This window comes from Pseudorca crassidens, chromosome 15, assembly GCF_039906515.1.
Source record: "Pseudorca crassidens isolate mPseCra1 chromosome 15, mPseCra1.hap1, whole genome shotgun sequence".
NCBI lineage: Eukaryota > Metazoa > Chordata > Mammalia > Artiodactyla > Delphinidae > Pseudorca > Pseudorca crassidens.
The window spans coordinates 14,406,955-14,432,807 of record NC_090310.1 but is presented as its reverse complement, the minus strand read 5'-3'; the positions used below and the strand labels follow the sequence as shown (position 1 = coordinate 14,432,807).

At 39.8% G+C, this 25,853-nt stretch overlaps 1 protein-coding gene across 6 annotated transcripts in view; it reads left to right on the top strand.

Annotated features, from left to right (window-relative positions):
* RABGEF1 (RAB guanine nucleotide exchange factor 1) overlaps positions 1-25,853 on the top strand; it is an 87,289-nt gene that overhangs the window by 27,783 nt on the left and 33,653 nt on the right. For all 6 annotated transcript variants that reach the window (XM_067705982.1, XM_067705981.1, XM_067705985.1 and 3 more), the window contains one exon: positions 24,150-24,335. In XM_067705982.1, the coding sequence (XP_067562083.1) occupies positions 24,150-24,335 (186 nt within the window). The remainder of the gene's footprint in view (positions 1-24,149; positions 24,336-25,853) is intronic.

Sequence of the window (25,853 nt, the reverse complement as noted above, 5' to 3'; positions counted from 1 at the left end):
CACTTTCTTTTTTTCTTTTGGAGCACAAGAAAGATAATACCTCTAGAAATTGAACTCGTAACGTGTTTGTTAATGGAAGAAAATATCTTCCTATTGTGCTATACTGTTTTTTAAGTGGAGCATACCATTTACTTATATCACCTCTTGTTCCAGAAAGGATTCATAATGACTTACAAAGATACAAACAACATGCTTTTGGTAACAGACAGAAATAAAGGGGTGATGGATTTAGGACTGTGGGAGAAAAATTAAGATGGAAACAGAAATGAGATCTGTACACAAAGTAGTTGCACTGAAGTCTTAAGTATTTGTTAGAGGGCCACAAATTTGACTCTGCTTTTTAGTAGCCAGTTCAGAAAGAAATGTAATCAGTTACATGGTTCAGTGATCATAAGATAAAAGACCAGTTTCTCCTTTGGATTCCCAAAGATGCCTTGTATTGAGAAACTCCTCAACTACATCCTTAAGTATAAATACAGCATGCATTTCAGAGGGCTGTGTTGTGTTTTACTTTGTTTTTTAGTAAAATTCCTCATTGCCTCATTGTGTAGGGTGACGATGTAAGATCAAAACATAATTCAATAAAAACAGTTCTGGTGTTGGCAAAATAATGTGGACTAAGCACTTAGCTCTGTAGACTGATTTAATTTAAGGATCTGTTTTACATTATCTAGATAAATAGATGGGGATTACACATTTTTCAAGTTACCTTTCATAAATGTTTTGTTTCTCAGTGGAGCTTTTGTTATTAATTTATCAGCAGTGGTGTTTGTGTTGGTGCTTCCCAACAAGTTCCTTAAGTACATACATTTTTTCTGTTGTTGGTTAATCACAGAGCCATATTTTTAGCAGGCATGCTTTATCGTGGGGGGTATGAAAATGGAGGAGACTGACAAATATTTAAGTAAAAGTCACTTCACCTCCACACTCAGATGGGCTGAAGGAATATCAGTGAATACCAAGATTCATTTCTGGAAGTAGGTTTGGGGTGTTAGCTCCAGCACAGAGAGCATTGGCTTGAAAAGTCCAGGCATGTAATTAATTAATTAATATTAATTATTTTATTTATTTATTTTTGGCTGTGTTGGGTCTTTGTTGCTGTGCATGGGCTTTCTCTAGTTGCGGTGAGCAGGGGCTGCTCTTAATTGCGGTGGCTTCTCTTATTGCGGAGCATGGGCTCTAGGCGCGCAGGCTTCAGTTGTTGTGGCACATGGGCTCAGTAGTTGTGGCTTGCGGGCTCTAGAGCTCAGGCTCGGTAGTTGTGGCGCACAGGCTTAGTTGCTCTACAGCATGTGAGATTTTCCCTGGCCAGGGCTTGAACCTGTGTCCCTTGCATTGGCAGGCGGATTCTTAACCACTGTGCCACCAGGGAAGCCCTGTAATTTATTTTTAAGAAGGGAACAAATCCACTCATCTTAGATGTAGTGTCTAGTAAATTAATGTATCTGTATTTTGCTCAAGCTAAATAAAAAGTTGACCTTTTAAGTAATTAGTTAGAACTTATCAAGTGCTAGCATGGGCCAGGCATGCTAATAATAAGCTCTTTACATGCATTATCTCAATGTTGTCATCTTCCTTTATTCCCTTTCTTAAAAGAAAAATATGAAGAAATGTGGTTCGCAGCAGTAACTTGTTCCAGGTCATACAAGAGGTGATGGAGATTTGAACTCAGGTAGTCTGACAGACTCAGTGGTCTGCACATATGACTTTATACTGCTTGAGGTGGACTAGACTGGGCCCACAGATGGGGCTAGACCATACAGTTAATAGAGGTAAACCCACTGGCCAGTATTAGAACCCACCACTGCAGAAGGGCCTTGAACAGTTCTGAATCTTCCATCCAGAAGATGAGCTGAGAGCTACAAGTTCAGGGCATTTGGCCATAGTTTATAAAGCTGGGAAACATACATCTTCTAGGCATCTATCAGGGTTAGAAAAGTGGGAATATTATTTTATGTGTTTGTTTGCATCTGAAATGCATGTATTTTTTATTTCTATTTGTTACAAATTTGTCTCATCAGATCAGGAAAACCACAATGATACAGTTTTAAAGATAGTGTGCCATTCTGGAAAGAGAGGTCTATATTTATATTTTAGAGTAAAACTTTAGCTGGTGATCTCACTGCTGTGATTTGGGATGAATTTAGGTTATGCCTCTGTAGTGACATTGCTAGGTATATATGTTCTTAAATCTTATTCCATGTTTTATTAGGAATTGTATTGCATTAGAGTTGTACAGATAAGTAAACCATTATTTATTGTGAGTTTTCATATGAGACTATTCCAGGTTATGCCAGATTATTTTATTTTGAAGTATTGTAATATAGTTCCTACAGTATATTGTAAATTGTGACCTAGCCTACAAAACTAAAGAGTAGAGAACATCCTTATTTATCCTTAATTAGTAAACAGTGGGTGGAACTGTCCTTGCCTAAATATAGTTATGTAACGTAGTGTTTCCTTAATTGCATTTCCACAGAGCTTTTGTCATTGTTAAATAGGTTCCTGAAAAATTAGGTAGGCTAGTGACTTGAGTTTTGAATAGGATATTATAAGAAGAATACAAATTAAAAATGTGAAAACAAACAAACAAAAAATAGGCCAATGAAACAGAATGTCTAAAATCCATTATAATTAGTGTCTCAGGAAGTATTATGCTTGGCTTTTACTTAGCAAATTGGATTATGTATTTGTGTAAATTAATTAGCCTTTGCAGTTGGGGTTGTAGTGTGATAAGTGTGTAGATTTCATTTGTGGTCTCAAATGTTGTATAGTTATGAATGGACACATCTTAAATATCATTTATAAGGAATAATCAGATGGCAAAGTATTTTTATACGACATGCTAGCTGCTGATACCTTTACAAAGCATCATGTGATGTTACCTGCGCCAGGAAATAGAGTGGCTGATGAGAGACAAAATTGAAATTAAGTCCTTTGAATATCAACTGTATGAAGTAGACACCACTTTCTCCCAAGAGCCTACTTTCATTTTATTTTATTTTATTTTTTATTGGCGTATTGTTGATTTACAATGTTGTGTTAGTTTCAGGTGTACAGCAAAGTGAATCAGTTATACATATACATATATCCACTGTTTTTCAGATTCTTTTCCCATACAGCCCATGACAGAGTATTAAGTAGAGTCCCCTGTGCTATACAGTAGGTCCTTATTAGTTATCTATTTTATATATAGTAGTGTGTATATGTCAATCCCAATCCCCCAATTTATCCCTCCCCCCGGTAACCATAAGTTTGTTTTCTACATCTGTGACTCTGTTTCTGTTTTGTAAATAAGTTCTTTTCAAGAGCCTACTTTTATTCTTGCACATATTTGAGAACAAATTGCAGGCAGATTTTCTTGTTGTTGTTACCCATAAGAGGTTGTAACCTATTTCCCTAAAGAAGAATTTTTGCCTTTTCAGTATGTTGGTCTAATAACTGACCCCCCCATATAAATAAATAAATATATATATATATATAAATATATATATAATCTCAACTTATTTCTTACAAAATAATGCTTGAGAAATAAGTTGAGGTTCTTTTGAAGTTTAAAGTTCTTAGATTCTGACAGAAAAACTGACTAGGAGGTTGGATTTTAGTCCAATCACTTCCAGCTCCAAACACCACCAATAATGGTTATAATGGTGAGTCTGCCATTTAAGTAAATGTAATACAAAGATTTCAATTTCAGTCTTCAGTGAACGCTTCAGCTGTGTTTGGAGGAGAACAATCTGAGTACTGAAAAATACTTAAAAATTTTTTTTCTTTTTCTGAGGGTTTCATTTCAGGAAGTCTAGTTTTTATAGTCATGAATTTTAGTGGCTTTACCAAACTACCTAGTCTAGTAAACACTACATCACCCCAGAATATCTTCTGATCTTTATTAATGTGTATGTTTTTGTTGTCTAAATCTGTCTACCTGTTATTTCTTGATTTTAAAGTTTTAATATTTTGTGTAAGCATTTCAGAACTCACCATAAGGTACGTATGTGAGTTTTATTGTATTGCAAAGAAGTCCGGTATTTAAGCTCTATGTTACTGTGTAGTTCTACCCTTCTTTGAGCTGCCATAGATTTCCTAAACAGAATTGGTTTCAGCCAGTGTATTCTTCTTAGCTCCCAGCGATGACTAATTTCTAACCAGTTGGCTCACATTAGAATTTTCTTGGTGGATTAACACTGTTATCCTTAATTCATTAGTAGTGCTTTTTGCCTTAAAGTCTACTTTGTGTGATACCAGTATAGCTCTACTTGCTTTCTCTTGATAAATGTTGCATGCTATATATATCTTTTTCCATCCTTATACTTTCCAACTTTCTTTGTCACTGAAAGCACCATGAAGTTAGATTTAGTTTTTTTTTCTTTAGTCTTTAAATTAGAATCATTAGTCCATTTAATATAATTGTCACTATATTTGGTATTATATCTACCATCTTCTTTTTGACTCACCTGTTTTGTTCCTTTTTCCTTTTTTTAACCTCTTTTTGGATTATTTATTATTCAATTATTATTTAATTTTTCCTCTCTAGTAACTTCTTAGTTATACATTCTTTTATTCTTTTGTGGTTACACTAGAGATTATAGCATACACCCTTGACTTCTTATAGTCTAATACAAATTATAACTTTTTTTTTTTGGCTGCACTGGGTCTTTGTTGCTGTGCGGGGGCTTTATCTAGTTGCAGTGAGCAAAGGCTGCTCTTCCCTGCGGTGCATGGGCTTCTCATTTCAGTGTCTTCTCTTTGTTGCGGAGCACAGGCTCTAGGCACGTGGGCTTCAGTAGTTGCAGCACGCGGGCTCAGTAGCTGTGGCTCACAGGTTCTAGAGTGCAGGTTCAGTAGCTGTGGTGCATTGGCTTAGTTGCTCTGCGGCATGTGGGATCTTCCCAGGCCAGGCCTTGAACCCGTGTCCCGTGTTGGCAGGCGGATTCTCAACCACTGCACCACCAGGGAGGCCCCAAATTATAACTTTTATCACTTCTTCAATAATGCTAGAACTTTATTTATTTTTTTAATTTTATTTTTTGGCCACGCCAGGAGGCATGTGGGATCTTAGTTCCCCCACCAGCGATCGAACCCAGGCCCCCTGCATTGGAAGTGCAGAGTCTTAACCACTGCCCTAGAACTTTAGATACTAACTCCATTTGTCTTTTTCCTGTATTTTTGTGTTACTCTGTTTTATCCATTTTAATTCGACATATATTTGAAGACCCATAAGAAATTATTGTTTTTGAATAATCAATATTCATGTATATTTCCTTACATATTTACTCTTTGCATTGCTCTTTATCCCTTCCTGTATTTTTGTTTCTGTTTGGGATAGGATAATTTCCTTTCCATCTGAAGAGTTCCCCTTCTAATACAAGCCTGCCAAGAATGAACTCTTTCATTTGTTGTTTGTCTGAAAAATATCTTTATTTTGCCTTCATTTTTAAAGGAAATAATCACTGAGCACCGCATTCTAGGTGGAAATTTATTTTCTTTCAGCACTTTTTTTTTTTTTTTTTGCGGTACGCGGGCCTCTCACTGTTGTGGCCTCTCGCGTTGCAGAGCACAGGCTCCGGACGCTCAGGCTCAGCGGCCATGGCTCATGGGCCCAGCTGCTCCGTGGCATGTGGGATCTTCCCGGACCGGGGCATGAACCCATGTCCCCTGCATCGGCAGGCGGACTCTCAACCACTGCGCCACCAGGGAAGCCCTCTTTCAGCACTTTTAAGGTGTCATTCCATTGTCTTTTTTTTTAATTAATTAATTTATTTATCTTGGTTGCGTTGGGTCTTCGTTGCTGCGCGCGGGCTTTCTCTAGTTGTGGCGAGCGGGGGTTACTCTTCATTGCAGTGCACAGGTTTCTCACTCCTGTGGCTTCTCTTGTTGCGGAGCACAGGCTCTAGGCGCACGGACTTCAGTAGTTGTGGCACATGGGCTCAGTGGTTGTGGCTTGCAGGCTCTAGAGCGCAGGCTCAGTGGTTGTGGTGCACAGGCTTAGTTGCTCCGCGGCATATGGGATCTTCCCGGACCAGGGCTAGAACCCGTGTCTCCTGAATTGGCAGGTGGATTCTTAACCCCTGTGCCATCAGGGAAGTCTCTCCATTGTCTTTTGTCTTTTATTATTTCTTTTGAGAATTTAGCTGTTAGTTTTATTGTTGCTCTTAAGAAAGTAATGTGTCTTTTTTCCACTGGTTACTTTTTTTTTTTTTTTTTTGCAGTACGTGGGCCTCTCACTGTTGTGGCCTCTCCCCTTGAGGAGCACAGGCTCCGGACATGCAGGCTCAGCGGCCATAGCTCACGGGCCCAGCCGCTCCGCGGCATGTGGGATCTTCCCAGACCGGGGCACGAACCTGTGTCCCCTGCATCGGCAGGCGGACTTTCAACCACTGCGCCACCAGGGAAGCCCATCCACTGGTTACTTTTAAGAGTTTTTTATTGTTTCTTTTGAGAATTTAGCTGTTAGTTTTATTGTTGCTCTTAAGAAAGTAATGTATCTTTTTTCCACTGGTTACATTTAAGAGTTTCTTTGTTTTTGATGATCAGCCGTTTAATTATGCTATGTCTTTGTATGGTTTTCTTTGTCTTTATTCTGCTTGGGGTTCACAGAGTTTCTTAAATTTATGGGTTGTCTTCATCAATTTGGAAAACTTCATTCTTTCCTCTTAATATTACTTCTGACCTAATTACTCTCTCCTCTCCTTTTGGGACTCCAGTTACACACCTGGTAGACTTTTTCACAGTGTTCCTCATTCCCTTTTACATTCCCACCTGCCCTTGTATTTTCTGTTAGTTTTTATCTCTGCTTCAGTATGGTTATATTTTATTGACTTGGGTTCTAGTTACTAATCCTCTCTTCTACTGTGTCTGACCTGCTCTTAAGTCTACCCTTTGAATTCTTTTAGTTAATATACTTTTCAGATCTAGAATTTCAGTTTGATTCTTATAGATTCCAATTCTCAGTTGCAGTTCTTCTTTTTATATGTTGTTTCCTCTTACCTCCCCTGTTTTTTGAAATAGGAAATTTAAATAGCCATCATTATTTAAAAGTCTTTCTGTTAACCTCAGTGTCTGGATTATCTGAGCATCTGTTTCTATTTTTTCCTTTTGGTTTTCAGTTATATGAATGCTGAGCGTTATGAATAAAATGAAGCTCCAGATGATGCTGTTCTTTTTCAGAGGAAATCCTCCCTCCCTTTTGCTAGCCAGGTAGAGTAGGGGCTCATCACCTAATCCTATTAGGGACTGAGTTGTTGGTTGAGGTTGTGTTGCTGGTTTGGTAAGGCAGTGTTTCCCTCTAGTTTGGCTTTAATGCTAGCAAGTAGCCAGGCATCCAGGGCTTCCAACTGATAGTTTTGTGAATTCACAGGGGTCCCTCCTCCTTGTATCTTCTGTACTGTAATTTTTGTCTCCTGAGAACAATGAGATTGTTGAAAATTCTACTCTTGATTTTCAGAGGCTTTTAGTTTTGTTTTGAAGCCTTCTTTGTGCAACTGCAGAATTTAGTAAATGTCTTCAGCGGAAAGCCAGCCTTTCGTTAGGCCCAGTTCTTCAACTCTCCTCTTTCACTGGGATCTTGACTCCTTGAGTCTTGCTTTTCACCTCTTCCAAAAGCTCTCATGGTTCCTCTGCTGAAGGGAAGTCTGGATTCTCGGCTTTTTGCCCCAGAATCGGCAAATGCACTTGGGGGAAAAGTGGCTGCAGAATGTCATTTTGTTTCTCTACAGTTCCTCTCTTTTTCCAGAACCTAGACCCTTCTAGTCTTGGTTGCTTCAGCTGCTTTCTCATGCCTTTAAACATTGATTTTTAAAATGTATCTGGCAGGCTTCCCTGGTGGCGCAGTGGTTGAGCGTCCGCCTGCCGATGCAGGGGACACGGGTTCGTGCCCCGGTCTGGGAAGATCCAACATGCCGCGGAGCGGCTAGGCCCGTGAGCCATGGCCGCTGAGCCTGCGCGTCCGGAGCCTGTGCTCCGCAATGGGAGAGGCCATGGCAGGGAGAGGCCGCGTACCGCAAAAAAAAAAAAAAAAAAAATGTATCTGGCTTTCCTAATTCTCAGCAGGAGTGTTGGTGTGCCTCAAGCTACTCAGTCATATTCAGAAAAGAGAGTTTCCTGCTAGGAATGAAGTTATAAGAAGAAATTAATCTTTTAGTAATTGTGGTGCTTACTTTATAGCAGTGGTTCTCAAAGAGTAGCTCCTAGCTGCATCACCTGGAAACCTGTTAGAAATGCAAATTCTCAGGTCTTACCTACCCCAGACCTCCTGTATCAGCAAGTCTGGGTTGGGGCCCCATACTGTGTATTTTAACAAGTCTTCCAGGTGACACTTATGCATGCTAAAATTTGAGAACCACGGCTTTATAAGCTAGTCATTTAGCTGTTTAAGTTTCTTTCCCTACCTCCTACGCCCCAGAGAGTATATAAGGGTGTTAAAACCAAAACTTAGCTGAGTAAATTTGAAGAGCTAATTGGCTTTATCAAGTGATTCATGAATCAGGCAGCATCTCATCTGGCAAACAGAGATACTCTGAGGGGTTACACAACATGGAAGACTTTTATAGGGAGGAGGGGGGACAGGAAAGGAAGTCATCAGCAAGGAAAAAATGAAAGTTCATTGGAAGCAAGTAAAAGTTCAGGTGACGCCAGCTTCTCATTGGCTGAACTATGGCATTTTCTGTTGGCTAGGCTGGTTGCTGGGAAAGAAGGAAGTCTTTCTCTTGCTGACATAGTAAAGTAGTGTACTTCCTGTTTGGGAGTGCAAGGTACATCTTTTCCTGTTGGAGTCAGTAACTGACCTCTTTCTCTTTGGGTAATTGATGGCTTCCTGTTTGGGGTAACTGACGTAGAGGATGATGAGTGTAGTGGTAGGGCGTGAGAGCTCCCTTTACAGGCCTTCCCATCACCAGTTCTAGTCGAGATTTTCTTTTTTTAATTTTCACAAGGGACAAAAGTGAAAGAAAACTGTCTCTGCAGGTACTTTGTCAGTCTCCTGAATAAATCATTTAATACATTTAGAAGATACCTATTGAGTATGCATTCTGTTCCTGGCACTGTGTTGTCTACGAACATGGAGTGGACAAGTAAGCAAGTAATTGTAATAAAACATGAGTATTATAATAGATGTATTTATAAAATGCTATAGAAGCCAGAGAGATGGAATTATTCTGAGGGTGGGGAAGGGGCATTTGACGTTATTTGAATAGGTGGGAATTGAAGGCAGACAAACAGAAGTGTATTCTAGGCTTGTTCATACATAAGATGACCATGTACTTTATTATCGAAAACAGGTCACTTTTGAGAACAAAAGGGATGCTTTTATACCAGGACAACAGGCATAAGCCAGGACTGTTCTCATTAACTGAGATATATGATCCTCCTATTTGTAAAGAGCAAGTAATGCTGTGAATCCACAGTTCTGTCAACTGGTGGAAAACTCATTTCTTTAAATTATTTCTAGAATTTATCACAATTCTTGTTGGATGGTTTATTGTTTCCTAGGGCTGCTGTAACAAATTACCACAAACTAGGTTCTTAAAACAACAGAAATTAATTTTTTTGGAGTTCTGGAGGCTAGAAGTCTGAAATCAAGGTGTCAGCAGGGCCATGCTCTCTGAAGGCTGTAGGGAAGATGATTGCTGGCAGTCCTTGGAGTTCTTGGCTTGTAGCTTCATCCTTCCAATCTCTGCTTCTGTGGCCACACGGCCTCTATGTGTGTCTCTGGGTCTCTCAGGGCCTTCTTATGAGGACACTAGTCATTCAATTTAGGGCGCACCCTAATCCAGTATGACTTCATTTTAACTAATTACATCTGCAAAGACCTTATTTCCACATCAGGTCACATCTACAATATTGGGGTCCAACTATCTTTTGGGGGGACACAATTCAACCTAAAACAGATGGGATGGTTTTAGTAGCTTTTGAAAGTTTCTGCAGATGGGATGGTTTTAGTAGCTTTTGAAAGTTTTTGCCGTTTAATTTAATTTTTTGTTATGCACAGGCACTTCTCAAAAACTTAAAATATAATACAAATATTTATTTGATTGAACCCTCTAACAAGTCTGAATAAATACATTTCTGTCCAGGCAATTGCTTTTTATATTTCTCTTATCTCATAGATATGTGTACGTCTAGCCCAGCCACAGCAACTGGCTAAGGTTGAAATGGCTGCAGCAAAGCTAAAACTAAGCTGTAAGTTTGCAGAAACAAAACCAAAAACCTTTGATCATTGAAACCGCCTTATATATTGCAGTTTGCTGTTACTTTAAGTTAAGAGACATAATTTTTGGTCAGTTACTTATTGAATAAATAGACCAGTTGAGGAATTGGCTGTTTCTCCGGAAGAGAGAGGGTAGAGCATGGTAGAAATAGACTCGAGCAGCCAGGTTGTTTTGCATGTAATTTTGAGTTATTTGCCTGGGGAATGGCATGCTCCGATTGGAGTCATAATTTCACTTTGATGAAGAGGGTGTGACATAATACAATAGAAGATTGTTGTCTAGAATTCATTCCTTAAGAATGCTGCTCTGCTGGCTCTGCTCATTCCAGCAGCATAAACTCTACATTATATTCCATGGGTTTGATTATCATTTGGAATTATTTGGGCAGGCTAGTGTTTGGATACTTTGTATTGTTATATTTAACATTGGAACTCTGCCACTGATTATCTGTGTGACATTCACATTCATTTTGGAGGCAATGTATTTAACGCTGTGAAAGTCAGTGAAACCTGGATACAGTCTTTGATTAAAACTATAGTATCGGGGCTTCCCTGGTGGCGCAGTGGTTGAGAGTCCGCCTGCCGATGCAGGGGACACGGGTTCGTGCCCCAGTCTGGGAAGATCCCACATGCCACGGAGCGGCTGGAGCCGTGAGCCATGGCCGCTGAGCCTGAGCGTCCGGAGCCTGTGCTTCACAACTGGAGAGGCCACAACAGTGAGAGGCCTGCGTACCGCAAAAAAAACAAAACAAAAAAAACAAAACTATAGTATCTTAACATACACAGCCAAAGGCTAAAAGATAACATAAAAAGAGCACCTATAAAAAGAAAAAAGATGTCATAGAAAAGTGAGCAAAGAACAGGAACAGTTTAATTCTCCAAAGAAAATATGCTAATGGCCAATAAATATCTATAAAGATGGTCAATTTAAGGACATGGGTATTAAAACAAGAAATGCTTCTTTTTTTGCCTTTCAGATTGGCAAAAATTAAAGACTAATAATGCAGTTTTTATGAGTTTGTGGGAAAGTGGATCACTGTAGGTGGGAATGTAAATAGGTGTAACCTTTTTGTGAGGCCAATTTGGTGATATAAATCAGAGTTCACAAGGCACAAACCCTCTGACATTCTATGTCTGTTCCTAGGAAGCTATTTCCGTTTTGTGAATGGTCGGCTCATATCCTTATACTGCATACCAGAGTTTTACAAATCTTATTAGTGTAATTTCTAAATATGGTAAAACACTCTCGTCCTGTTTACTTAAAATATTCTGCCTAGTCTCTTATTTGCCTTTCTATTTTGGTTCTAAGTGGGGCCTTTTAAAAACTAGGTAGAAGTTTCAATGTACTTATTCAAATCAGTTTCCTTTCTGATTTCTCCTGCAGCCTGTGAGCTTAGATAGCCCTCACCTCTTTAGAAGTTTCATAAATACTTAATTTTAGTCCTTTCTATTTTTTTCATTAGTCTTTTAAAAACTTTAACTCTTTAAGATTCCTGTTTAAGGTTCCTGTAATTAATTTGGGGGGTACCAGATTGCTGACCAGCTATCCCTGCATTGTTTATTGAAAATTCTTCCCTTCTCCTCCTTCCTCTAATAATAAATTATTTTATGTATTAGCAATTCATTTTGGGGTTAATCCATTCTGAAGTGATTTGCCAGTTCTTTTGCTAAGTTCACACTATTTTAACTAGTTTGTAGAAAATTAAAGTTCAGTAAATTAAGAGTTTTTTTTTTTTTTTGCGGTACGTGGGCCTCTCACCGTTGTGGCCTCTCCCATTGTGGAGCACAGGCTCTGGACGCGCAGGCCCAGCGGCCATGGCTCACAGGCCCAGCCGCTCCGCGACACGCAGGATCCTCCCGGACTGGGGCACGAACCTGTGTCCCCTGCATCGGCAGGAGGACTCTCAACCACTGTGCCACGAGGGAAGCCCAATTTAGAGTATTTTTTAAAATTCTTGCCTGTTTATTATTGCTGATAAAATATGGAATAATTTTGTCAAGTTCCAAAAAAGTCTTTTGGAATTTTTTTTGTCATTTATAGTAAACTTAAAAATTTTGAAACATTTGCCATTTATAAAATATTTAACTTTCTCATACTGTGCCCTGGTATATGTTGTCAACTATTTAAGCCATCTTTATATCTCAGTATTTTTATGTAGATGACATAATTTTCTTATTAAAATAGTACCTAGATGTTTTTACATTTCAATACTATTGGGAATGAGAGCTCTATATTTCCTAACTTCTTATTGTCAGGCTATTGTAAGAATTTCATAGATTTCATGTACACATATTTAGCTTGTTTCATATAAACATAAATTCTTTTATGAAATTCAGTAATTTTAAAATTAATTAATTCCTCAGTGTTCATAGTGCTTTAATTTCTTCTTTCAGGCCTTCTAGGTATATAGTCACATCTTCCATACTTGACAGTAAGCTCTATGAGGACTGAAACTTTATTATTACTTAAATTTGTATCCTAAGTGCCTGTCATGTAATGTAAATCAGTATATAAATATTTGTTGAATAAATGAATGAGATCATGATGAGTAGAGAAAGCACTATGAAAATATAGTGACTGCCTCTGGGTGATGTTTTCTTTATTTTCTACTTATGTCTCAGGTTTTTTAGAGTAACCATCTTTTACTTCTATAACTGGAAAAAAAACAAATTTAAGGGAAAAAGCTTAACTTTAAATTCTATTTCTTAACTGAGGTTCAAGGATAGTTTATCATTTTAGTAGAGTTGATTGGATGTTTTCTGTAAATCCCAGGTGTGTTGCCCAGAGGAATGATCTATGAGGACATTACATCAAACCTAAGAATAGGAAGCAGGCCTCTTACAAGGAAGATAGTGGGAAGCTACTCAAATCTACAAAGTATTTTTTGTTTTTTGTTTTATGAAATGAACGTGGTTTGCATGCAGAGCCTTAAGGAAGAACATACACAGCTCTGTGGGCTTTGTGCTCCTCTGGCCCTTTTTAGGGTACCTAGCCCTGAGGCAGAAGTCACAGGAATCTCAGCTATCTCAGCAACAGAGATCATTTTTACTCTGTCCTCCCTAATGTGAGTGGGCCAATTGAATTATGCAATCTTTGTACCCAGGTTGCTCAGTAAAAGACTACTTACTGGAGTGCAGAGCTCAAATAGGAGCTGGGTGTGGCCCCTCTGACGTCCCCCACTGGGTGCAGTAGTGATGGTAGTTGCCTCTGGATTGTGGCCAGTGATAGGTCTTTCTGCCTGGGAAAGACGGAATTGAGTCTCAGAATTGATTCCCCCATGTTTCTCCCTAACTGAGGAGGGTATGGTGTCTATATACCCTGAGGTCTAATCTGGATGTGCTGACTGTACCTGCTTTGCCTCACCAAAACAGCTTCATCATCACTGCATAGCCTTTCAAATCAGGGCGTGTACTTTTTTTTTGGTTGCTCACTTTGTTTTCCATACTTAGGAACAGAAATGATCTGAGTGATATGTACAACTGTCTGATACATGTTAATTCAATCATAGGTGTTTTTATTTAATAAATTTTAAGTGGAATTTTTAAAAAACACTTTTAGTTTGAAATTACAGATTAACAGGAAGTTGCAAAGATAATACAGAAAGGTCCTGTGTACTCTTCACCTAGTTTGCCCAATGGCTATGTCTTATGTTAACTATAGTATAATGTCAAAACCAATAAGTTGACATCTCTACAATGTGTATTATAGTTCTGTGCCATTTTATCACATATGTAGATTCCTGTAGCCACCAACATAGTCAAGATACAGAACTATTGCCACTAAGATCTCCCTTATACCACCCCTTTATAATCACGTCCTGTTGGCAGACCCCAAGACTGCCCCCAGGTCTGGTAATTCGCTAGAAGGGCTCGCAGAACTCATGTACTCCTGGCTGTGTTTTATTACAGTGAAAGGATATTAAACAGGATCAGTGAAGGAAAACAGTGCATTGAGCAGAATTTGGAGGATACCAAGCATGAGTTTCCAAGAGTCTTCTCCCAGTGGAGTTGACAGGGTGCATTTAATCCCTCAGCAACAAACTCTAGCAACATGTGTGAAGTGTTTTCTGTTGGGGAAGTTCACTTAAGCCTAAGATTCCAGGGTTTTTATTGGAGGCTGGTCACATAGGCACAAGCACCCTCATGATTGACCCCCCCCCCTCAAGAAGGAAAGCAGTATTCACCATACATCACACAGTCTGCACAAACTGTCTAGACAAGTTGGTACAGTGTGGATCAAGACTCCAAGCATACAAAACACCCTTATCAATTAGTACATAAAGATACTCTTAAGACCTCAGTTCCCAGGAGCTGGCCAGGAGTCAGCCACAGAAGCAGGCCCTTCTGAAAACGAGAATGTGCACAATTTGAGCAACTCAGGCCTGCTTGGTTAACTCTTCCTGGATATGGAGAAACAATTCTGGGCCCACAGTGGAGGTGAGGGTTGGGCAGGTTGGGGTAGGTACTGCTTTAGATAGAGTGGCCAGGGAAGGCCTTTCTGAATGTATGACATGAAAGCCGAGACCTAAATGAGGAGAGAGAAATCAGCATATGAATAGCAAGGGTCCCAGCATTTAGGCATTAGAACACTTGTGCAAAGGCCCCCAAAAGAGAGAAATTGAAAGGAGGCCTATATTAGTTTTCTGTTGTTGCCATAACAAGTTACCACAAACTTATCAGCTTAAAACAACACCCAGAGTATTGTAAGTATTGTTAAGTCAGCACTCCTGGCCAGCTCAGCCAGGTACTCTGTTAAGGCTCTCAAGAGGTCCAAATTAAGATGTCATCCAATCTGGGCTCTTATCTGGAGGCTATGGGGAGAATCTGCTTCCAGACATACTTAAATGTTGGCAGAATTGAGTTTAATCAAGTTATGCAAGTGAGGTCTTCATTTCTTTGCTGGCTGTCAGCCAGGGGTCATTCTCAGCTTCTAGAAGCCACCCACATTTCTTACATTTCTCCACCTTCAAAGCCAGCAATGGTTCTTTGAATCTCTTTGACTTCCCATTCTGCCCTCCTCTTCTGCTTTATATTTTAAAAACAATTTTATTGAGGTATAATTCACATACCATAGAATTCACCCATTTAAAGGGCACAATTCAGGACTTCCCTGGTGGCGCAGTGGTTAAGAATCCACCTGCCAATACAGGGGACACAGGTTCGAGCCCTGGTCCGGGAAGATCCCACGTGCCACAGAGCAGCTAAGCCCGTGCACCAGAACTACTGAGCCTGCGCTCTAGAGCCTGCGTGCCGCAACTACTGAGCCCACGTGCCACAACTACTGAAGCCCCCGTACCTAGAGCCTGTGCTCCACCACAAGAGAAGCCACCGCAATGAGAAGCCTGCACACCGCGGGGAAGAGTAGCTCCAGCTTGCTGCAACTAGAGAAAGCCCATGCACAGCAACAAAGACCCAATGCAGCCAAAAATATTAAAAAAAAAAATCATTTGAGGAACCATCAGATGGTTTCCAAAAGCATCTGCACCATTTTACATTCCCATCAGCAATGTATGAGTGCTTCAGTTTCTCCACATCTTTGTCAACACTTGTTATTATCTGACTTTTTTTTGGGCGGGCTGTGTTGGGTCTTCGTTGCTGCATGTGGGCTTTCTCTAGTGGTGAGCGGGGGCTACACTTTGTGGCAGTTGCACGGGCTTCTCACTGTAGTGGCTTGTCTTGTGGAGCACGGGCTCTAGGCGCGTGGGCTTCAGTAGTTGTGGCGCATGGGCTCAGTAGTTGTGGCTCGCGGGTTCTAGAGTGCAAGCTCAGTAGTTGTGGCACACAGGCTTAGTTGCTCTGTGGCATGTGGGATCTTCCCGGACCAGGGCTCGAACCTGTGTCCCCTGCATTGGCAGGCGGATTATTAACCACTGCACCACCAGGGAAGTCCTATCTGACTTTTTAATACTACCCATCCAACTGAATGTGAAGTGGTATCTCGTTGTTGTTGTTGTTTTTCTCTCATTGTGGTTTTGATTTTTATTTCCCTAATGACTAATGATGTCAAAAGTCATTTAACGTGCTTATTGACCATTGGCATATCTTCCTTGGAGAAGTGTCTATTCAGATCTTTTACCCATTTTGGAAATTGGGTTGTTTATCTTTAAAAATATTGAGTTATAACAGTTCATTACACATTCTGTATATAAGGTCTTTATTAGATACATGATTTGCAAATATTTTCTCCCATTCTGTGGGTTGTCTTTTCACTTTCTTGATGGGGTCCTTGGAAGCACAAAAGTTTTTAATTCTGACGAAGTACAATTTATCTCTTTTCTTTTGTTGTTTATGCTTTTGGTGTCATATCTAAGAATCCTTTACCAAATCCAAGATCATGAAATTTTACCTGCTTTTTGGCCAAGAGTTTTTATAGTTTTAGCTTTTACATTTAGGTCTTTAATCCATTTTTAGTTAACTTTTATACGTGGTGTGAGACAAGGATTCGTCTGCGTATGGTGATCCCATTGTCCCAGCACGATTTGTTGAGAAGACTCTTCCATTTGATAGTTGTGACTATAGATATGTGGGTTTATTTCTAGACTCACAGTTCTATTCCATTGCTCCACATGTCTGTCCTTGTGCCAGTTCCACACTGTTTTGATTATCATAGGTTCGTAGTAAGTTTTGAAATTGGTAACTGTAAGTGCTCCTACATTCTTTTTCCAAGATTGTTTTGACTATTCTGGGCTCCTGTCCTCTTTTGCATTTAGGGTTCATGTGCTTATATTGGCCCCACCTGGAAAATCAGAATAATCTCTCTATTTTAAGGTCAACTGATTAGTAATCTTGTCTGGAAAGTCTTTTTTAGGCCATGTGAGATAACATAATCACAGGTGTAAAACAGAGTGAAGGTCATGGGGGCACAAAGCCTATGACGCTTAGATTTGTGAAAAGGTGGGAGCAGAAGTTGGATAGAAGGGTATGAATGGAAGTTTCAGAAATATTAATTTGTCCAAAGTCACATTTCAGAGCTGGGATTTGAATGCAGATTTGACCGATCTCCATATTCTCATGTGCACATCAAATTGGTCTTCATAGACACATAGCTATTATTTTTAAGTTTTCATCTTAACCTGTTGAGTTCTTAGTATATGCTAAGTAGTCCTCACAGCAATTCTATTATGTTTTTCTGGCTCTCACATAGTACCTGGGCAAGTCTCTGAGTGCAGGTAATAGGCTCTACTGGAGCTGGCATAAGAAAAAAACAGTCAGGGATCAAGGGGTGTGTTTCAAAATCTGAGGGTAGGCAAGCAGCTAAACCTTAGAAAAGGATTGGAACTGAGAAATGGAAACCCCTCAGGACCTAGAGAGTATTTTTCTTCTGCCACTTTTCTCTGCTTCTTGTTGTATATCTTGTTGTATACCAGTCTGTTGTATCTGCAGACTGGTTACTCAGACCACTTGTTGGAAGGTGGTCATGCCACAACTTCTCCGTCATTCAAGAAAACAGCCCAGACTTAGTCCCATTTCCAAAACTTCATTTTGGGTCAAGTGTCCACCTCTGGATCAATCAGCTGTGGCCCTGCAGTGGTAGGGGAGGGGGGACTGCACCATATACAAACATGGCAGCTGACCTTTGTAGATTTGGGGAACAGTTCCCTGAGGAAAGGGAAGTTGCTGACACATGTGTTAGGTAGACTCCCTAAAATGTGTTCATTTTAGTAACAGACCTGTGCTATAGTCTTTGTAGTATAAAAAATTTTAAACTTACTGAATTGGTATAAGGAAAAAACATATTTCTTTTTGCCTACTCCTCTTAGAATTGAAGAAAGGGACCACAGGATGTTTATGGTGAGATTAGCTCAGACGCTCAAAATAGTTTGATGGCACTCAGGACTTAGTACAAGTGTAGGCTCTTGTGATGTCCCTGCCACTTACTACCTTTTTGATTGAACAAATGATAATTTCTCCGTCTCAGTGTCTTTATCTGTATTATAATAGGAGAAAGTAGACAGCCTTTAAAGTTTCTTAACTTATCATTTTAGACTCTGGCTATATTTTGTTATTCTTCCTTTCTACCTCAGCCTCATTTACTAAATGATAAGTGCGATAGATCTAAATCCTGTCCTTGGAGGGCTTTAATCTCATAGAGGCAGTGAAGAGTATTTGTAAACGTGCAGGTCTCCCTGCCATGTCTCATTAGTTAACTCTTACAGACCCTACTGCCAGAGTGTGTTGCCATCCCTCCCCTTTCCATTCCCACTGTATTACCTCTATTATTATAACCTCTTACTGTATTTGTCTCTTGATCACTATCCCTGTCTCCTGTTCTGCACTTTTCACCAATCCAAACTAGAAATTGCCTCTCAAATTAAAAAAAAAAAAATCATACAGTAAAGTTGAATTTTGGGGGAGTATACAGTTCTGTGAATTTAAAAACATGTATAGATTTCTGTAAACACCTCCATAATCAGAATACAGAACAGTTCTATCACCTCTAAAAAAGTTCCTTGTGCTATTCCTTTATAGACACCCTCCCTCCAACCCTAATTCCTAACAAACCCTGATTATACAGTATGTAAACTTTTTTCAAAAATATTTATTTTATTTACTTTATTTATTTTGGCTGTGCCGGGTCTTATTTGCAGTATGTGGGATTGTCGTTGCAGCGTGCGGGATCTTTAGTTGCGGCACGCGGGCTTCTTAGTTGCAGCATGCATGCGGGATCTAGTTCCCCAACCAGGGATTGAACCCGAGCCCCCTGCATTGGGATTGTGGAGTATTACCTACTGGACCACCAGGGAAGTCCCTACAGTATGTAAACTGTTAAAACTGGCTTCATTCACTCATCATAACGCCTTTGAGATTTCATCCAAGTTGTTGGGTATGTTTTTTTTGTTGTTGTTGTTGTTGTTGCTGAGTAGCATTCCACTGCATGGATGTACCACACAGTTTGTTTATTCATTCATCTATTGAAGGATATTTTGGTTGTTTCCATTTTTTAATGATCATAAATAATGTTACTAGAAACAGTTTTGTATAGATTTTTGAGTGAACATCAGTTTTATTTCTCTGGAGGAAATAACTGGGAATAGGATTGCTGGGTTGTATGGTAAGTGTATTTAACTTTTTATGAAACTACCAAATTGTTTTCCATGGTGGTTGTACTATTTGCATCCCACTAGGAGGGTTCTAGTTGCTCTGCATCCTTGCTACCACTTGGTATTGTTCTTAATTTTAGCCATTCTGATAGGTGTGTAGTGAAATCTCATGGTGGCTTTTTTTTTTTTTTTTTTGCGGTACGCGGGCCGCTCACTGCTGTGGCCTCTCCCGTTGCAGAGCACAGGCTCCGGACGCGCAGGCTCAGCAGCCATGGCTCACGGGCCCAGCCGCTCTGCGGCATGTGGGATCTTCCCAGACCGGGGCAGGAACCCGTGTCCCCTGCATCGGGAGGCGGACTCTCAACCACTGCACCACCAGGGAAGCCCTCATGGTGGTTTTAATTTACATTTCTCTAACGGATGATGATGTTGAACAACTTTTCATGTGCTTATTTGCCATGTTGTCAAGAACTGTGACTGACATGGGTTTTTACCCTCTTAAACGTAACAAGTTAGCCTGCCAGTTTCATGGATGCTGGCAGAAGTCATGAGACTCTGGAGTCGGAGACAAAGGACTTTATTATTCATAGGACATCAATAAAACAAGCTTCATCTCACATGGGCTACCTTTGCCCCCAAGTCCCATGGGGCTGGTGTCACAGCTGAGGAACCTAAGCTTAAGGGACCCAAATCCTTTATAATGGGCAGCTAACAAACCCACCTGACTTTTGACCTGGAGGGAAACATTATATCTATTTTACTTGACAGTAAACAAACTTGCCCTTTCTCTGTAGGGAGACAGTGATCTGTTCCTCCTGAGAATGTTAGATATGCAAATATCCTTGAAGAGATAGTCTGTCACGAAGGCCTCTTGTACAGAAATGTGAGACACCCGTGGAGAATTGTCTCCCAATGTGTATATCTTCTTCGCATAAGTCTGTTCAAGTCTTTTGCCCATTTTTTTAATTGGGTGGTTTTTCTTTCTGTTGAGTTTTGAGAATTCTTTATATATTCTGGATGCAAGTCCTTTGTCAGATATATGATTTGCGAGTATTTTCTCCCAGTCTGTAGTTTGTGTTTTCATTTTCCACGTAGTGTCATTGGAGAAGCAAAAGTTTTTAGTTTTGCTGCCAAGTTTGGGCCGCAGGTTCCAACCCTACTTCTGTGAGCTGTGGTTCCCACGTTGGTTCATTTTTCAGAGGCTTCGCAGTGCTATTTTGATCTGTTTCCTGCGTGTGTCAGTCTGAAACCTGTGCACTGGTCTCTATTAGTGTGAATTTTAGTCTCTGATCCTGAATAGCATCAGATCCATGCACACATTTTCAGCTTGCTTTCTTGAGTTCTCCTCATTGATTCCTCCTGTATTTTTAAAGTTCTCTTGGGGCTCATCTTCTCTCCTCTGGGTGGAAAGCTGTGGAATTAGTTACCCCACTCTGTCTTGTACTCTCATCGCTGTCTAGGAGACTAGAGAGTGGGAAAAATGGATAGTTCCCTTTCCTCCGAGTTTAGCTCCTGCAGTCTCTCATTCCAGCCGCTTCTGTGAACACCATGTGATTGCTCATGGCTCAAGAGAAGGAGGAAAAAAAAAGACAAGAAAATGGAGGGATTTTCATATTTCCTCTCAGTGTTAGGAGTTCTCTTTCTCATTCTTTGAGCCAGAGCTAGAGGAGCTCTCTCTGTGCCCTGGTGTCCATTTCTGGGTTGGCTTGGTGATACTGGAGGGGAAAAAAGGGTAAACTCACTGAGGATTCAGTGATATTCTGAATTCTGGTCTTCTTCCTTAATTCTTCTCCTCCCTTTTGCCTTTGAAAATCCTCAAAAATAGTGCTTAGCGCATGCCATTCTAGGTTTTATAGCTGGACTATACCTGTGAGGTCTCTCTTCCCCACACCCTGCGGCTGCTTATTGTCTGTCCTCATTTTTTTTTCTTATATTTATTTTTATCCTTGATTTCCTTCTCGGGGTCACCCATCTGCCTGCATCCCTTAATGTTTAGCCGAAGATTGTTGTTTGTTCAAAGACTGAATTTGTGCACAAACATCTCTAGCCAGTAAGGCTTCCAATGTCTGGCCAACAGAGACTGTGCATACACACAGGAGATGCGAGAGAGCCAGTTGGTGGCTTGAAGTTTGAATGCATTCCTTGGTTCACACTTTGATCCATCAGCAGAGAGGACGTTTTGTCTATCTTTATAGTTGGTTTTGGTGGAGAGGATTTATTGTCCTCCTCACTTCATCATACTGGAAGACAGAACTCCACCTCTCAAGTTTTATGTCTTAAAATAGACACCCCTATCCTGATTTCCCCTTTTCACTGAAACAACAATGCTGTAACCCAGACTCTTGCCTGCAGTTTTAAAAAGGCATTATAATTGAACTTCACACGTAACTGCTTCTGTTTACCTCCTACTTATACCACATCATTCATGTTCTGCATTTGCTGTCCTGTCTCTGAGTGTTTTGCAAAAGATGTTCTTCCTGTCCGGAATGTCTTCCCTCTTTTGTGTCATCGCTCCAAGACCCTCTAAGCCTCAACTCAAGGCTCTTGAAGGTCTACATCCCCCACCCTTCACTCCTTGGCCCAGGTGGTCTCTCCATGCTCCCTAAGTCAGAATGACCTCACCTTCTCCCACCACCTCTCGATTTCATAGCACTTTTCTCTTTTTCTTCATTGTTCATGCTGCCTGTGTTTTTGTTTATGAATTTTCACATCTAATAAAATGGAGATAATATCTACCTTGGTTTTTGTGAGAAATAATTATCCTGAGTACCTGTCACAATATTAGGCATGTAGTGAGTGGTGGCAAACAGTAGGGCCTTGAATGCCGTCTCAAGGAGTTTAGATTCTATTCTGATGCTTTAATTACACTTGTTTTCTTGGTGAATGTTAAATTATCTCATTTGGGACAAAGTATTCACTTTTATATCGTTGAAATGAAGTTGTCTTTTTGAGCCAAATGACATAATGTAGTAAGAACACAGAGTATTTCGAGAAGATTGTACTTTGTCCCTCAGGTTTAAAATGGTAGCAAATAAGAAGGATCTATTAGTCCCCCTTTTTTTAATATTAAAATCTTTTTTTATTGTGGTAAAAAACACATAACATACAATTTACCATCTTAACAATTTTTAAAGTGTACAGGGGCTTCCCTGGTGGTGCAGTGGTTGAGAATCTGCCTGCCAATGCAGGGGACTCGGGTTCGAGCCTTGGTCCGGGAAGATCCCACGTGACACGGAGCAACTAAGCCCGTGTGCCACAACTACTGAGCCTGCACTCTAGAGCTCGCGAGCCACAGCTACTGAGCCCATGTGCCACAACTACTGAAGCCTGTGCGCCCTAGACCCCGTGCTCCACAACAAGAGAAGCCACTGCAGTGAGAAGCCCGCGTACCGCAACGAAGAGTAGCCCCCGCTCGCCACAACTAGAGAAAGCCTGTGTGCAGCAATGAAGACCCAATGCAGCCATAAATAAATAAATAAATAAATAAATTAAAAAATAAAGTGTACAGTAGTGTTAACTATGTGCACCTTGTACAACAGATCTCTAGAACTTTTTTGTCTGGCAAAACTGAAACCCTATACCCATTGAACAGCAACTCCTCTTTGCCTCCCTTCCCCCAGCCCCTGGCAACCATCATTCTACTTTCTGGTTCTGAGAGTGACTAATTTAGATACCTCATGTAGGTGGAATAATGTCTTTGATTTGCCTTTTTGTGATTGGCTACTTGACATAATGTTCTCAAGGTTCATCCATGTTGTTGCATGTGATAGGATTTCCTTCTTTTTTAAGGCTATATAATATTCCATTGTATATGCCATGTTTTCTTCATCCATTCATCCTGTGTTTATAGATTCATCCTTTGATAGATATTTAGATTGCTTGGCTGTTGTGAATAATGCTGTGAATGTTGTGAATAATGCTTGAATGTTGTGAATAACAACTCTTGGCTGTTGTGAATAATGCGCAGTGAACATGAGTGTGCAGGTATCTCTTCAAGATCCTGTTTTCAGTTCTTTTGGGTGTATACCCAGAAGTGAGATTGCTGGATCATATGATAATTCTATTTCTAATTTTTTGAGGAACCATCATACTGTTTTCCCCAGTGGCTGTACCATTTTATATTCCCACCAACTGTACACAAGGGTTCCAATTTCTCCACATCCTTGCCAACACTTGTTATTTTTGTTCTTTTTGATGATAGTCATTCTATCAGGTGTGTGGTGATATCTCCTTGTGGTTTTGATTTGCATTTACCTGATGATTAGTGACATTGAGCATCTTTTCACATGTTGGCTCTTTGTACATCTTCTTTGGAGAATTGTCTGTTCATGGCCTTTGCTAATTTTTAATTGGATTTTTGTTGTTGTTGAGTTTTAGGAGTTCTTTACATATTCTGAATATTAACCTCTTATCAGATATATGGTTTGCAGATATTTTATCCCATTCTATAGGTTGCCTTTTCACTCTGTTGATTCCTTTCCTGTGTAGAAGTTTTTAAGTTTGATGTAGTCCCATTTGTGTATTTTTGCTCTTGATGCTTGTACTTTTGGTGTCCTATCCAAGAAATTGTCTCCAAATCTAACGTTGTGAAGTTTTTCCCCTATGTTTTCTTCTAGGAGTTTTATAGTTTCATGTCTTCTGTTTAGGTCTTTAATCCAGTATTAGTCCTTCTTAAAGTGTTCTTTATATTATTGGGCAGGAATAAGAAGTTTGTTCTTTAGTATGACAGTAATTTGTAATATTTAAACTTTCTTTTTCCCTCCTTTCCTCCCTCTCTCCTTTCTTCCATTATAGCTTGAAGATGATAGACTCATTCATTTTTTTTTCTTAATTGCTTTGCTGTGAGTAGAATGATAGTGAATTCATTTTCAACAAAACTTTCTTGTTTGCTCTTTGATTAACAGGAAGAAGATGAGTCTTAAGTCTGAGCGCCGAGGAATTCATGTGGATCAATCAGAGCTCCTGTGCAAGAAAGGATGTGGTTATTACGGCAACCCTGCTTGGCAGGGTTTCTGCTCCAAGTGCTGGAGGGAGGAGTACCACAAAGCCAGGCAGAAGCAGATTCAGGAGGATTGGGAACTAGCAGAGCGGTAAAAGGACTTAACTAGGGGTGGTTTAACAGTGATATAACTGGATACATAGCTCTGTCATTGTCAGAATACATTTTTTTCTTCTGTTTTGATCTGTCAGCAAGTCAGTTTAATATTAAGAGAAATGAATTTTTTCCCCTCATTCAGCATTTAATGAGTAGCTTTCAGTGATTTCTTTATTTTGTCTTTGTCTTCACTTTTAATTGTTCTGTGTTTGGGATGCGTTAGTCTTAGTTCTCTAATAAAGACAGTAAGCTCCTTGGAGTGGAAGAATAGAGATAAACATATTTTGTGGTGAAGATTAAATGAGGTTATTGCACATGACTTTCATCAAGCATTATTTTCCTTGTTCTTTTAATATATCCAGCATGGCATCTGGCACAGTGATAAGCACATAATAATAGAAACCTGTTGATTTGTATATATAATCCTTACATTATGGAAATTTAACTTTTCTTTAAAAAAATGGCATTTGTTAGTATTATGCAGAAATATGATTATGATAAAAATTAAAACATAGAATGTCTAGTGAGCATAGGAACTAATAAAATACCATGAATAATGTTAATCCTTTACCAAAACATCCTAGAAACTGTGAAGCTTCTCAATAAAAGAAAGACTGATCTCTGACAGCTTTTGCTAGTTTTTTTTTGTATTTAATCAGGTATATTCGTTGAGTGATTACTTTGCTACCATCTGTGATGAACTCAATATTATAAAGTACACTCGCTGCTTTCAGTGACTCCATAGTCAGTCAAAGACAGCAAATATAGACATATAACATTAACTCTTTCCTCGGGTTTCCCATTGCATTCCTGATAGTCTCTGTAGCTGATCCTATTTTAGAAAGAAAGTAGAGGCCACTAGGCATGAATTCCCTTAGCTTTCTCCCTGGTTATCAAACTGTGTCTTTATAGTAACTTCTGTTTTGTCTCAGAGAAAGATGTGTGCGTATTCCATTCTCACACCAACACCTCTACCTGTGATTTTGTTGCTGTTTCTTACTGCTTCCAATTGCGACCTTGCTTGAGATTTCCTACAGCACTTTCTGATATTTGAACAGGCATGAGAATCACCTGGAAAGCTTGTAAAAACCGTGGTCACTGAACCTCACCCTCAGAATCTCGGATTCTTGTAGGTTGGGAGTGAGGCCTGAGAGTTTGCATTTTTAACAAGTTCCAAGGTGATGTTGATGCTGCTGTCTGGGGAATCCACTTTGAGAACCATAGTTCTATAGATAGCCTTTGAGATTTACTATAAATACCTCAAATTCAGCTGGTCCAAGGCCAGATTTCTTGCTTTTATTTACTCTAATCCCCACTCCCAGCAGTTCCTCCTAACCCTCCTCCGGTATCAATTAACGACATCACTATTTATTCAGTTGGCTAAAAAACATTAATTTCTCCTTCACCTCCCACACTGTTTACAACTAATTAAGCAAGTTCTGCTTATTCTAGCTAAGAGAAGTGTTTTGAATTTCATCCTTTCCTTTTTTCCAGGTTCTTATTTCTCTCACTT